Raw genomic sequence first — 14,722 nt, 5'->3', positions numbered from 1 at the left:
CTACTACACTAGACTTTTCCATTAATTTAATTCAATCGAGTATATTTACATTTATAAGGGGTCTGGTTCTCACCTTATTGATGAACTGGAATTGTAGTCTGCGATTTAAAGTTCTTCATTAACGTCAGCTGCCTCCGTAATAATTCTCTACCACAATGCATCACCGCCCTACCCAATGGACTATATTGAATAGTGATATAAAATTTCTTGTAGGGGTGAAATGGATCATAGTGTATCATTTGTACATTTTGCCTATTCAAACATTCAAGCATTTGAAACCATTGAAGCACATGAAGAGGCGAAAGATAATTCAATTAGGTACTCGCTGTTTTCTGCGCGCCTTATTTTATTCATAACTTTGTTCTATTTTATTTATCTATGCTTGAAATTTGTTCATTTGTTCTCATTTTATTACTGATGGTTCACTTTTCTTTAAAAGAGCTTCATTAGTTATGCTCCTATTTTTTTGCTGTGGTATCCAAGTACTTAAAGTGTTATTTAAATAATAAAGAGCCACTTTGTTGCTCATCCAAAAAATGACCTGATCTGTGACACAAAATATGTAATACAATTACGAGGTGTGTCATCTGTTGCACCCCTACTCTCCTGACATGCAATTTGAAGGAAAAATACAATCACGAAAGTTTTTGATCATGCTGAATTGTCCACAGTGAACTTCAGCTGATGTCTCTTTTATTCGGGCTAGTTAAATTCATTTTGTGCTACCAAAATCTTAAGAATTCCTGCCCAAAGGGCTACCAGGGATTTTGAAATTTTGCAAGACCTGTGCAATTATTTTCAGGGAAACGCACGGCGAACGTAGTTCCAGGCACCGCATTACATGTCCATATCACGTCACCAAATGATTTGCGTTATTTCAAATGTCCTTACAGCCTAAAACAGCAAAAGAACCAAAACCCACAACGACACTGGCCAAACAAATAAATATAGTAAACATAAGGATACAAATGACAGATTATATTCATGTCTTTGCCACAAAATTACGTTTTATTATGTACGGAAAGCACATACACTATCTCTCCCGCTCGCTCTCCCTCACAAACAGTTTGCACACACGTTAACATACGCACTAATATTGTTAGCGCTACTCTGACCATTTTATCAGTAACATAATTTAACAATTTAAAAAGTGCATGACTTCTCACAAAAACTTCAAAAAAGAAAGTTAACTTCAAGTTTCACTATAATTAACATTAGAGACATTGCTGCCGAACACTTTTGAGAGACGCACAGACTCCGTTTCGCGTAGTGGCCGCATCACCACCTCGAGTGTGCATTATATATCCACGGCCCATCGTCAATTATTCCTTACTTATACATATAGTTATATATTATGCTTAGGGTAAATACATTTAAGGTTTTCTATATTTTATTTCAGTTCATGTTTATTTTATGCAATGTTATTAAATCCATTTTCATGGTTTTAATTTTAGCAACGACACAACCATTCTATTTATTCTCCATATCTCCAAAAATCATGTCACACATCAGAAAGATGATAAGGGTTGAGCTCAGTGACCCATTTTTGTGTTGTTTTTGAGGTTTGTGTTTGGATTATTGTACGGTTGGAAGATCCAAACTCTTACTTTTAGTCTATGGGGGCAAAAACCTCCTCAACCAAACTTGAGCGTTATGGAAAACAACCTCCTTAACACATGATAAAATCACTGTAATCCTAAAACAGTTTTTCGAAACACTAAAATAATAATGAGGAAATAAAATGTACTTGGATAAATGCCATAGGCATTTATTTGTTTTGACCTTTGGAGTCAGAATTACTATCCACAGTTACAGACACACTTACCTACAGCAGGTGCATCATACTCATCTCCCAGCAGGATCTCAGGGGCAGAATAAGCCAGCGACCCACAGCTGGTGGTCAGCTTCTTTCCCGGCTGAAACTTATTACTGAAGCCAAAGTCGGTGAGCTTGACCAGGCCCTGTTTCTCAAAGAACACCACATTCTCCGGCTTCAGGTCACGGTGAACCACATGCAACCGGTGACAGTACGAGATGGCATGCACGATCTGGGCAAAATATTTCTTGGCCAGCTCCTCGTTCAGTCCCTCCTCGTGCTTCATGATGTAATCGAACATGTCACCACCATCGCCGAGCTCCAGGATCAGGTAGAGCTTGGTCTGCGTGTCGATGACCTCATAGAGCCGAACGATGTTGGGGTGCTGGACTAGTTTCATACAGCGGACCTCCTGGAACAGGTGACCGGTTGCGACCGTGTCAAGCTTGGTCTTGTCAATTACCTTGACTGCCACTTTTTCGCCGGTGAAGACATGACGTGCTAGTTTGACCACAGCGAAATGGCCACGGCCGAGCGTCTTGGCCAGGTCATATAGTCCAGCGATCTTTCCGTCATACCCACGCTTGATTCCCGCCATGATTGCTGGTCCTCCGGTGGGATGGAGGGGTGGGGCTTAAACCGGAGGAAAAATCCAGCTCACTTCAGCACATTGGCTGGTAACAGCAATCCCATGATGGCAGGTTCCTGATAATCAGAGATACACAAGCACAAAAATTAGTCATAAGTACACAAACAGTCATAAATTGATAACCACAATTATCATAGAACGTTTGTAATCTTGCATGTTGACGTCACATTGAAGACCTTAAAGCTCTGTGTGGCCCAATGGTTTGACCAGTGACATTACATAACCAATTTTAGCCCATAGGCTACCAAAACTTCTGAAAGCTCTACCACTCTTTCTCCAAGTAAATATTGTGGTGAATCCATTTTTTATTTTATTTTTAAAAAGCTGCTCAAGACGCTTCACCAGAGAAGACAAAGACATTTTATACAGTAGTCAACATTTGAAGTGGATCAAAAAAGTTCATCAAAGTTGTCCTAAGAGGCTAAGACAAGAACGCATTTTGGTTTTAGGACAACTCTGATGAAAGGTTTTGATCCACTTCAAATGTTGACTACTATATATTACAAAAATAAGAGTCAAAGGCTTTTCTGAAATATTTTATGCATGTAAAATCGGTCACACTTTATCTTAGGTGACCATAACTACTATGTACTTACATTAAAAAAAAAAAATGTACTTATTGTGGTCATATTGTATTGCAAAACACTTTTGCTGCTATTGAGGTGGGATACGTATAAGGTTTGGGACAGGTTTGGTGGTATGGGTAGGTTTAAGGTTGGGTTAAGGTGTAAGGGATGGGTCAACAATGTAATTTTAAATATGTAATTACAGAACTAAATTACAGATGTAATTACATAGAAGTATTTTAAAAATATAAGTACAATGTAAAAACACGTACACAGTAAGTGCATTGTATCAAATGATTAATTTATATGTAAGTACATAGTAGTTAAGGCCACTTAATATAAAGTGGGACCGTAAAATCTACTAGTCATGCTTGTTAAACTGTATAAAGGTAGGGCTGCAACTAACGATTATTTTGATAATCGATTAGTTGGCCGATTATTCTTTCGATTAATCGATTAATCGGATTAAAAAAATATTGACCAAAAAAAACACTATTCCACATTCTGCCCAATGTCCTTCAAACAAACGTGACAACTGAATGCTATGAAAACATACAGTGCTTAATTTATTAGACCACTTATCATAATAAAGAGAAAACATATTTTAGAAATTTGTCAAAAATTTGTTTAAATTTAAAAATGTTATTGTCATTTATTGGACATAATAATAAAAAATGTCCTCATAACAGCTTGCATTCTTGCTGGTATTGTTTATGTACTTTTTGACTGCAATTGGGTATCGCGAAAAAAAAATACTCAAATAAAAAAATACAAAAAAAAAATAAGTGCTCTGGTTTTCTTTCATAGATAACAGCAATAATGATATTATAGCATTAAAAATAGCCTACTACTGTTACTAAAGAGCTTACACATATTGGAGTACTAACCAGTACAGAAAGCCGAAAAATGATTTTGGTTATCACCAATACTGTTACTTTAGAGCAGCAGTGGCACAAACTAGGGATGTAACGGTATGAAAATTTCTAATCACGATTATAGTGACCAAAATTATCACGGTTATCAGTATTATCACGGTATTGTTAAAATGTGCTGGAGATGTTCAAAAAGTACCGAAACATAAATCACTTCACCAAGTTTCATACTTAAAAATCAACAAACAGCAAATAAAATGACTTTTTGTTTGCATAATCACTAAAACAATAACATTACCAGTGAGGTCTGGATTTTAAATGACAATTTGACTGACACCAGTTTAATAGCATGTTCAAATAAATAATGTAAATGTTCAAATAAAGCTTTGAAAAAGTTTAACATAAAGGTAGACCACACATTTCAGCCTTTAAAGAAAAGGGTTAAATTAAAATGATAATTAATAAATGATTATATGTATTTTATCTGCTCCATAAATAATCCTATATAGCATATCTGAATTGTTTAAATGTACATAAGTTTGTTTTTCATCAACCGGTTAAAATTTACAGCAGGTCATGCAAATTTGGTCAATTTTTTGGCCAGACAGAAACTGCACACAGGCTGAATGTAAATAAGTGTCTGTAAATCCACTCTCTGGCAGCAGGTGGCGCTTTATACGGAAAAGCTGAATTACAGCTGATTCCCGTGAACTCCGCGAACACTTCCTTTAGGTATTACATGGAGCGAAGATGAAAACAAAATGCCATCGAATTGTTTCTGAAGACAGTCAGATCCTTCAGAGGTACATTCATATGATTAATTCATTGATATATTAATTTGTATAATTCCCTTAGCACTCTTTTAAAACCTCCCAGCCTTTCCGCCCTATTTTCACTCAGAACGAAACTACTGTGCTGCTGTGCGCACGTGAGACTGTTACTGAAAACTCTGCTTTATGCTGGACAGTATTTATTTATCGCGAGTTGTTTAAATCACGGTAATCGAATACGGTTTTAATGATAATTAAAATATGAAACGGTAATACTAACCGCGGGGAATTTTATCATGATTTATCGTCAAACCGGTAATCGTTACATCCCTAGCACAAACCTTACATAAACACATTGTTAAAAAACTTACATAAATTTGTTAAGCATTGTAAAAATTTAATATAGTTTAAACCTCTATTAAAAATTAAAATAATAAAGATAATAATAAAGACGAATAAAAACACAAACTCAGTGTTAACCAACAGGTAAGAGTAATGTTCTGCAGGAACTACTTTGATCACAGTCACCTCGTCATTTCTTTATCCTGTAAAAGGCCGTTATGGAGCGTCTCATGTTTATATTCAGACAGACACGCTGTTATCCCTTTAAAGTTCCTACTCTCATAAAATATTTTAATTTATTTTAAACCTTAAATTAACTTTCAACAACAGATAATTCAGCACAATGGATATGTTTGCACTGAAAAGCCTATTAATTGTCTCCCTCTCTACTGTGTTCTGTCCGTCTGACGCGCGTGCGCGCGCCCGCCGCGCCGGCGCTCATTCGGTATTTTAAACTTAACACAGACTGTCAGGACGGACCTTTATGCAAAAATGGAAATGCTCGCGTGAATTTGTGGCATTTATAGATAAGGATATGACCGTAAACTGAACGTTTTTGCGCTGAGGACGCACACGCATCTGTCAAAGCGCCTGACAGGGCAAGCCATTACTCTTATGCATTAACTTAAAGCTTAAAATAAAGAATTATCATGTTTTGGGCAGCTTGGATCACGTGCTTCTCCGGCAGAATCTCATTCCGTTTCCTCCACTATTTTTAGATGCATTTTGTCCATAGAAATGCATTATTCAGTGCCGTAATTTGACTAACCAGCTGAAGTTGGACGTGCACTGTGGGCAGACCCGATTAATCGATAATGAGAATCGTTGTCGATGATTTTCATAATCGATAATAATCGATTTTATCGATTAGTTGTTGCAGCCCTATATAAAGGTCAAACTATTTGAACAATCAGAATCAAGCACTGCTGAGATTAGTAGCAATGTAGTAACCAGTTTTTACTCTAGTATAAGAGTCAATTTTAACTCTTTATTCTGGCCGCAATAATAAATTATTCACGTTTATATAGCCCAATAGCAGATTTCACTGAAAATCTGAGTACTCCCATCATGCAAAGCCACAGAGTGGTTCCACTGCCACAAGCCTTCAAAATGGACCATCATAGATTTGTATTGATCTCCTCTCGTTAGTGAAAAAATAAAAGCCACAAGTCTGGCAAGTAAGCTGGTGCTCCAGAAGAGAGGCTGACTCCTAACAGGGCTGATTCAATTTTAGTGGCATTAACCTCTGGCCAGTGCTGGAGATGACTGCCATGAGAGCTGCCATGACTTTCACATGTGCGTGCCATTCTATTTATTCTCCATATCTCCAAAAATCATGTCACACATCAGAAAGACGATAAGGGTTGCTAAAACATATGCACAAAATTACTATACAGCAGTACCGCATTTAAAATTTTCTTTAGAAAATCTGAGTGGTGCTTGCATTCAAAATTGATGCCAGGGTTTTTGAGTGCTTTTTAGCATGTTGGTGTTAATAGTTTGCGGCTGGTCAAAGTCAAAAGAGTCCATTATGAATTTTATATGATATTTTGGATCCTACATATGGCTTTTCCCCCTAGTGTCTGACTTATAATTGCTTTGACTGACATTCTTAACCAATATTCACAGTTTTCTATTTAATCAGTCATGCTTTTTTTAATGCATTGGTTGTATCAATAAATTCTATTAACTACAGTCATGGCCAAAAATATCGGCACCCTTGGTAAATATGATCAAAGGCAGCTGTGAAAATTAATCTGCATTGTTAATCCTTTTGATCTTTTATTTAAAAATAATTCACAAAAATCTAACCTTTCATTGGATAATAAGAATTTAAAATGGGGGGGGGGGGGGGGGGGGGTATCATTATGAAATAAATGTTTTTCTCTAATACATGTTGGCCACAATTAACGGCACCCTTTTATTCAATATTTTTTGAAGCCTCCATTTGCCAGTTTAACAGCTCTAAATTTTCTCCTATAATGCCTGATGAGGTTAGAGAACACCTGACAAGAGATCAGAGACCATTCCTTCATCCAGAATCACTCCAGATCCTTCAGATTCCCAGCTCCATGTTGGTGCTTCTTCTCTTCAGTTCACCTCACTCATTTTCTACAGGGTTCAGGTCAGAGGACTGGAATGGCCAGCAGAAGCTTGGTTTTGTGCTCAGTGACCCATTTTTGTGTTGTTTTTGAGGTTTGTGTTTGGATTATGATCCAAACATGACCCATTATAAGATTTCTAGCAGAGTCAGTCACTTATTTATTTTTATCTGTTGGTATTTGATAGAATCCATGATGCCATGTGTCTAAACAAGATGTCCAGGACCTCCAGCAGAAATATAGGCCCACAACATCAAAAATACAGCAGTATATTTCATTGTACACATGGGGTACTTTTTATCCCTGTGTTCACATAACCCATCTTTGTGGTGATGTAGGTGCTGTTTTACCATTTTTTTAAGGATTTCTGACCCGAGACTCAACTATTTTCTGCAATTCTCCAGCTGTGGTCCTTGGAGAGTCTTTAGCCACTCAAACTCTCCTCCTCACCGTGCATTAGGACGATATAGACACATCCTCTTCCAGGCAGTTTCGTAACATTTTCTGTTGATTGGAAATTCTTAATTATTGCCCTGATGGTGGAAATGGGAATTTTCACTGCTCTAGCTCTTTTCTTGAAGCCACTTCACTAATTTGTGAAGCTCAATTATCTTTTGCTGTACATCAGAAATATATTCTTTGGTTTTTCGTAATGGATGATTAAGGGAATTTGGGCTTTGTTTTCCCTCCTATTTATATTTCTGTGAAACAGGAAGCCATGGCTGGATAATTTCATGTTCATAATCACCCTGTAATGCTCAAAATTGTGAATATGAATAGGAATATATTCCGAGATATTTTACTCATAAGACTTTCTAGGGGTGCCAATAATTGTGTCCAATGTGTTTTTGAGAAAAACATTCATTTCATAATGATATTTCCCCCCATTTTAAATTCTTATTATCCAATGAAAGGTTAGATTTCTGTGATTTTTTTTAATTGTGTAGTCTGCATACATTATTAATTTTTTTGGTAACAGCTATTCATGCTTAAGTGAGAGGTGTTACTAAAAAGCTTTATATGTAGCATTTAATGAAATTGTAATGCTAATAGTGTGTTGTGAACGCTAACAAGACATTTTTTTGGGCTTAATGCAATTTTTGCAACTAAATATATTAAGCAATTCTCTTTAGGAATTAAATGTATAGTTCTCCCAAAAATTAAAATTGTATCATTTACTCAAGGTGATTGAATTATGACATAATTTTAATTTTTGGGTAAACTATACAATTAATTCTTAAACTTATGGGTTCATTCAAATCCCTAACCCAGTATGAGTAGCAGCAGCATGCTTGCCTTAGCAAAAAACATTACTTAGCCTGCAAGGTCCATTAATTTTCCATAGTGCTTTCATAGTACACCTATAATAGCTTGGTTCATTAACAATGAGCACTACAGGCCACTACACCAGCTTTTGTTCAGCTAAAAGAAATGTCCTTCTCTTTTCATAAAACAGAGCTTGTTGTGGTTTAAGAGGAGCAATCGTTCAAGGATTTGGATCACTGTTTGGCCCCCTGCACTAGTGATTATGTTGTCATCATAAACAGCTGATTATTACTGATATTACTAGCAAAGCCCACACTGAAGTGGTGAGAATTTCTAAGGATAATATTAGTATGCATTTATAAAAGCTGGATGTCTTCCAAACAAGGGGGCCCAAACCCTGTTGTACATAAGCAAAGTGGGAGATTAAGACAAACAGCATTTCAGATTTCAGCTTGAGCCTACAGCAAAGCCTAAATAACTCATATCCCACAGTAATGCCTAACACTGGCCGGCCACCAATTACCACGCAGTAGTAATAGATTTAAATGACCCCAGCTGCACAGTCAACCCCTACCTTAAATGTTTCATGCCAAAACACTGAAATCAGAATACATTTACAGTCCTTACACAGCTCCACCTTTTTGGAAAATTCTTGACAAAGGATATGATTGCCAGGAATGCACTGTAACTGTTGTGTAATACTGCAGTCCCTCTCATTACACAGGTGAGACAAGCAGAGTTAACTCTGTAAAGCCTGACACGTGAAATGTATTGCTTATTCATTTTAATGGAAAAGTTCATTGAACTGTACAAAAACTGGCTTTTATGACCCATATAGGATAATATTGTTAGAATATGTACTTCATACTCAAGCTCACCTCAATTTTATCCAGAGGCAAAATATGCAATTTTGTGCCAATGCTGTTATTTATATTGCCAAAAAGTAAGATTCTGTCATCTAGTTGTAATTTACATAATTTACTTTTTTTTTAATGTATCCTTGTTACACGTTGCATGTATTTACTATTACAATAACAACAAATTATGCATAAATACATGCAAGTAACCCTAAGCCAACACCTAACCATATAGTAAGTACATGTAGTTCATTAATATTACTCAATGCTTAAATGTATAATTACACTGTAACAAGGACACCTTAAAATAAAGTATAACCAAGATCTTTATTACAGTACAACACATCTTAGTCAGCTGATATTTGAATGTTTATGACCAAAGCACTGTAGTTTTAATTGTGAGGAGCAATGATTATTGAGATAAATAAACCTTTATCACATTTAATACATTTTTCTAAAAATTAAATATGGATAATCAATCAAACCTAAGTTTGTTTGATCAAATATTACATATTACTAACAATATAAAAGTCCTTACGTTTACTTTATAAAAAACATTAAAGACTTCACAGCAAAAAGACACGTACGACAACCTTAAAGTAAAAGGCCTTTTGCTTTTTACATGCCTTTTTGCTGTGAAGTCTTTAAAGTCCGTGTATAGTGATATTAAAATGTGTTTGTCACACAACAGAAAAATGTGTTATTAACCACCCAGCCAAATGTGAATGTGTCAAATATGGTACAGTCTGCTTTGTAAGGTTATCACTTGACCAAAGGGAAGGTTATGTCTTGCATATTAACAAAACATTCCAACCACAAATTACAAGACAGCAGCCAGCAAGCCAGCAGTTGCCGGCCTAGTTTTACCTTTCAGGGTGTGTAACATGATTACAGTACACTAAGCTGAAGGAACGTGCTCCACACCTTATGAGATATATTGATCAGGCTCAGAACTGAATCTGATCTTCTGAACTCCCTGCAATGGAGTATGAAAGACCTGATGAAGAATGAAACCTCTAAGTGAAGACTTGAAGGCTCCCAAGAAACCATCAAGCCTTTTGAAATCCAGCAAATTAAAGTCTTTTAATGTAAATAATGCTAAAGGAATCCTGCAAACACAGACAAGCAGCAATGGATCAGTAATGTGATCACAGCCTTTCATACTGAAAGCATTAAACCACAGCTACCAAGATGCTCAGGCTCATCAGAAGCAAGCTTGCAAAACCACATCCAGCTTCTCGTTGTGATGCAATTAACCAAGCTCATCCTATAAACCAGAGAAGTCCACCGTCATTAAGTATTCTCCTAGCATCAATGCTAACAAAACCACATGTGGAAAGAGAGAAAAGCATCCATGTCTGGTGATGATCATGGACACATCATGTGAAAGCAGGCCTGATCTGGCCCATAAGCTCCTTATGAGCTCCATATATCCATAGAGAGGAAGAGGATATAAATAATAGCTAACTGGCTATACGTTCCTAACACAGACCGTGATGATCAGATCCACTGGAACAAGGCTAAATCAGCGTCGTGTGCCCCAACAGAGCATGCTTACAGCTGTCAAATCACACGGATGTTGTTTAACGCACGTTTGTTGTGTCTTAACCAGATGCTAACCGGCTAACCATGTTAGCATCCTAACGCACTAATCACACAAAGCTTTGACTTACCGCTCGTTCCGGCGAACATTAAAACCACTTAAAACTCCTAAACGTTCCGGCGACTGTAGATCCGAAGACGGCAGAGGTACGGCCCGGCTGAGTCTGAGTCCAGCCCTGAGTGAGTGAGTGAGTGTGTGTGTGTGTGTGTTTGTGTGTGTGTGTGTGTGTGTGTGTGTGTGAGAGAGAGAGAGAGAGAGGTTAGTACTGATCAATGTGTGTGTAAGGGCTGCTAGTGGAAGTGCGACTCTCAGCGCTCCTCGCTCTCCCGCCCTGAACTGCACGCGATGAGTCACATCGTCACGGGCTGCACTGAAAAATACCACCGACAGAGGACGCTATGTGGCCGCGCTTGTTCAGCTGGGGTCTAAGTGAGATATTTGAAATATCAAATTAGTTTTTTGCAGGTCGTTTTTGTAAATCAGTCATTCTTGAGACATGGGGCAAAATTGTAACTCCTATTAGGTTTAAAAAAAAAATCAATTGTAAATGTTATGGGGATTAATAGCCTAATAGAATCTATTTAATTAACACAAATATCCCCTTCAATTTAATTTGATCATTATTATGTGAAATTTAGGACACTTATTATCTTCTCACTACATCTAAAACAGTGTGTACAAAGAAGGGTTCAATCATTCATAAGCTATAAAATGGACAAAAATGTTTTTTGTTTTTTTTTAATGATGGAAAATACCTTGTCTTATGAAAAGCAACACTTAATAATGTCTCTTATCAAGGCAAGTTTGTTTTTCGGTGACACATGCATGTTTCATAAGGTTTCAAAGTTGTGTCCCCACTTTTTGTCAACACCGTCAGAAATGTATTAAAATGTTATAAAATCAGGGAATATCAGGGGTCACTCTAAAGGACCCCCTCGCCACAGTCCTCCTCTGCAGAGTACATCACTGTCAGTTTCATAGTTTTAGAATATTTTAAATCCATAATGTTAATATTTCCTGGTCACAACCATGATATGTCAACACCATCTTCCAATTTCTGAGGAAATTATTTGAAATATTTCAATCATTTTATTCTCCTGAAGCAGGTTCAATTAGCATCTAGCATCAACAGAAAAAAACAAAAACAAAAAAAAAACATGAACTCTATTTGTTTTGTGAAAGAAATGCCAAATGTGTCACCACTGTCAGATTTTGTGTTCCAGTAATATATCAAAATACTTAAATGTGACTCTTGAATAAAAGCTTTATAAACAATAACAGACTCACTGTTTGCTGTGTTTGTTTTAATACAGTAATTGATTGATTCAATGTATTTGATAGTTAAAAAGACTACAAATTCAGGTTTTCGTCACCACCTCAGATGAATATTTTGGTAATATTTCATTATGATATTTGATATTTGTTGTGGAATTGTTGACGATGTGTTTTGAAATGTTAAAAAACATCTTGAATGCTGTTAAAGATAAAGTTGACATTATATTACACAGTCCAAGGTAAAAAGCACATTTTAAAAAAAAAAAAAAGAGAAAAGTTGGGAGGTTGCATCAAAGCATTGCTTAGTACATATAAGATACATAACTGTAGTTTAATTTGTCTGAGTACAAAGTTTTATTTTTTTCTATTTTGCTCCCTGTTTTGCCCCACTTCTCAAAAATGACTGAAATATATTAATCTTTAATAAAATGCATGAATTGTTTACTATGTGTGACCCTGGACCACAAAACCGTTAATAAGTTTAATTTGACATTGAGATATAGACATCGTCTTGATATATAATTGATGTATGGTTTGTTAGGATAGGACAATATTTGGCTGAGAGACAACTATTTGAAAATCTGGAATCTGAGGGTGCAAAAAAAATCGAAATATTGAGAAAATCTGTGTCCTTAGTAATGCGTATTACAATCAAAAATTAAGTTTTGATATATTTACTGTAGAAAATACAATGTATTGTTGGCTATTGCTACAGATATAGCCCACCCTGCTACTTATGACTGGTCTTGTGGTCCAGGGTCACACATGGTATTTTGCAAACAGCTTTGTCCTTAAATCAGAACAATCATAATCCAAAAGCATATAAAAAGGCACCAGGAAACAAAAAAACAAAAAATCATAGTACTGAATATACATTTCAATCATTTTGTCAAACATGTAAGTGTAAGTAGGCTATTAATAGGCTACATATATAGTCTAGTTAAAATTAAAATCATGTAATTTGTCACCATAATGTTGCTCTTCATCTCCTTTCGCTTGAAAATAGCTCAAATATTTACATCAGCACGTGTTCAAAGGATTATTAAAACATTATTTATTGTATTTTAAGTGCATTTCTAATATCAAAACAATCTCGTTCTTGTACGTCGCCGGGCAGTTTTATGTTGTGGAGGACTTTGCATTATCGAATTGTTTTTATTTTATTTTTTATTTTAAGAGAACCTATTTTGTGTGGGCCAGAAAGTGATTTTTATATTGCTCATAACTGCACATGAAGGAGTATGAAACCGTGTGCAAATTTAATCCAAATGCATCCAGGGTTAAATGATTCAACTGAACTTTTCAGCTTTTTATAGTAGCCTACCCTCTGTTATCTTTATATCTCCATATAGGCTATGATGCACTGCGCCTTCATCACACATGAAAATACTTTCCCATCCATTCAAGTAGTAAGCAGGCCCTGCATATGGAATCATTATAGGTATAAATAATTCATGAAACTATTGTAGAACAAACATGCAATCAGCAATGTGACACATTTGATCCAGTTACAGATTACAGCTGCAGAACAGCCATCGCCTGGTTTCTGAAATGCAATGGCTTTTATCAAAGATGTAATAAAACTGCAGTTCACTGGAAAGCGATGTGGGTCAATGCCACATGAATACAAGGCATTAACATTATTTTTTTGAAAAAAGAAGAAGGTTTATTGCACAATACTGCCTGAACTTTTTTTGTAATTTTAAATTCAGAATTTATTTTCACATTCCACTTACAGCTATCTACTGCCATCTACTGGTCACTAGTGGCACTCTTTGCATTTAAAGATCTCTTCATTGCAAAGGGTTACCGCACAGAATAAACGCCCATTTAAACGCATAGCATATTATGGCACACAAAGGCATTGAGAAATCACGTTAGTGATTAAAAGATATAGTCTGTTTTACTGGTATGCCGTCCTTATCGTATCTGAACGCATGTTAATATTGTTGGGCTCTAGAGGGTGTTGTGTTACCGCTTACAATCGACCAGGCTGGACAAACTCATTCATCGAGCCTGAATCATTTTCAAAACGACTCTTAAATCCTGGCTTAAGTAATTTCTCAGTTAAGTCATTAAAAGAGCACCAGTCGCCTGGTCTGGTCATGCAATTGTTATTTTCGTTCATATGACAAAGATATGAATTATAGACTGACTACAAAAGCACATGTGGCACAATCCATGTGCTATTCTGGAATGTAGCCTATATGTATATTGTTATTTTGGTCGATAAAACGAATTTATATAAATTACAGTCACACACGAGAGTTTAAATATTATTAATTCAAAATCACTTTATTGCTAATATACTCAAACATGCAATCTTCAAATTTATAGTTATAGGCTACTGACGCATATTTAAAGTTTAATGTTCAGTTTAAAGTTTAAGTCAATCAGCACATAGCTATATTTGCCGTAAGACAATCTTTTCTCAAGTTACCTGACTTAAAAGTGCATAAACAAGAACATGAATTTGCTATTATTTGTGTTGTTTCAGTGCGTTTCTCATATAGGGTTCTTTCAATTGTATTGCGAAGCTCTCGCGATAACATGAATGTAGACGTCAGACTGATTAGCGGTGATAAGATCTCGCGAGGTTTTCTC

General features: G+C 36.0%; 1 protein-coding gene across 1 annotated transcript in view; it reads right to left on the bottom strand.

The window, feature by feature from the left end:
• Nucleotides 1–11,215, bottom strand: part of LOC306877917 (SNF-related serine/threonine-protein kinase-like) — a 70,619-nt gene extending 59,404 nt beyond the window's left edge. The window contains exons 1-2 of the mRNA XM_079429956.1: nt 10,914–11,215; nt 1,826–2,521 (exon numbers count right to left, since the gene is read on the bottom strand). Coding sequence (XP_079286082.1) covers nt 1,826–2,414 — 589 coding nt within the window. The 5' untranslated portion in view covers nt 2,415–2,521; nt 10,914–11,215. The remainder of the gene's footprint in view (nt 1–1,825; nt 2,522–10,913) is intronic.
• Between the last annotated feature and the right edge of the window lie 3,507 nt (nt 11,216–14,722).

The sequence above is a fragment of the Barbus barbus genome (assembly GCF_936440315.1).
Source record: "Barbus barbus genome assembly, chromosome: 12".
Lineage (NCBI taxonomy): Eukaryota > Metazoa > Chordata > Actinopteri > Cypriniformes > Cyprinidae > Barbus > Barbus barbus.
Note: the sequence above shows the minus strand (reverse complement) of the source record. Positions and strands in the feature narration are given on the sequence as shown.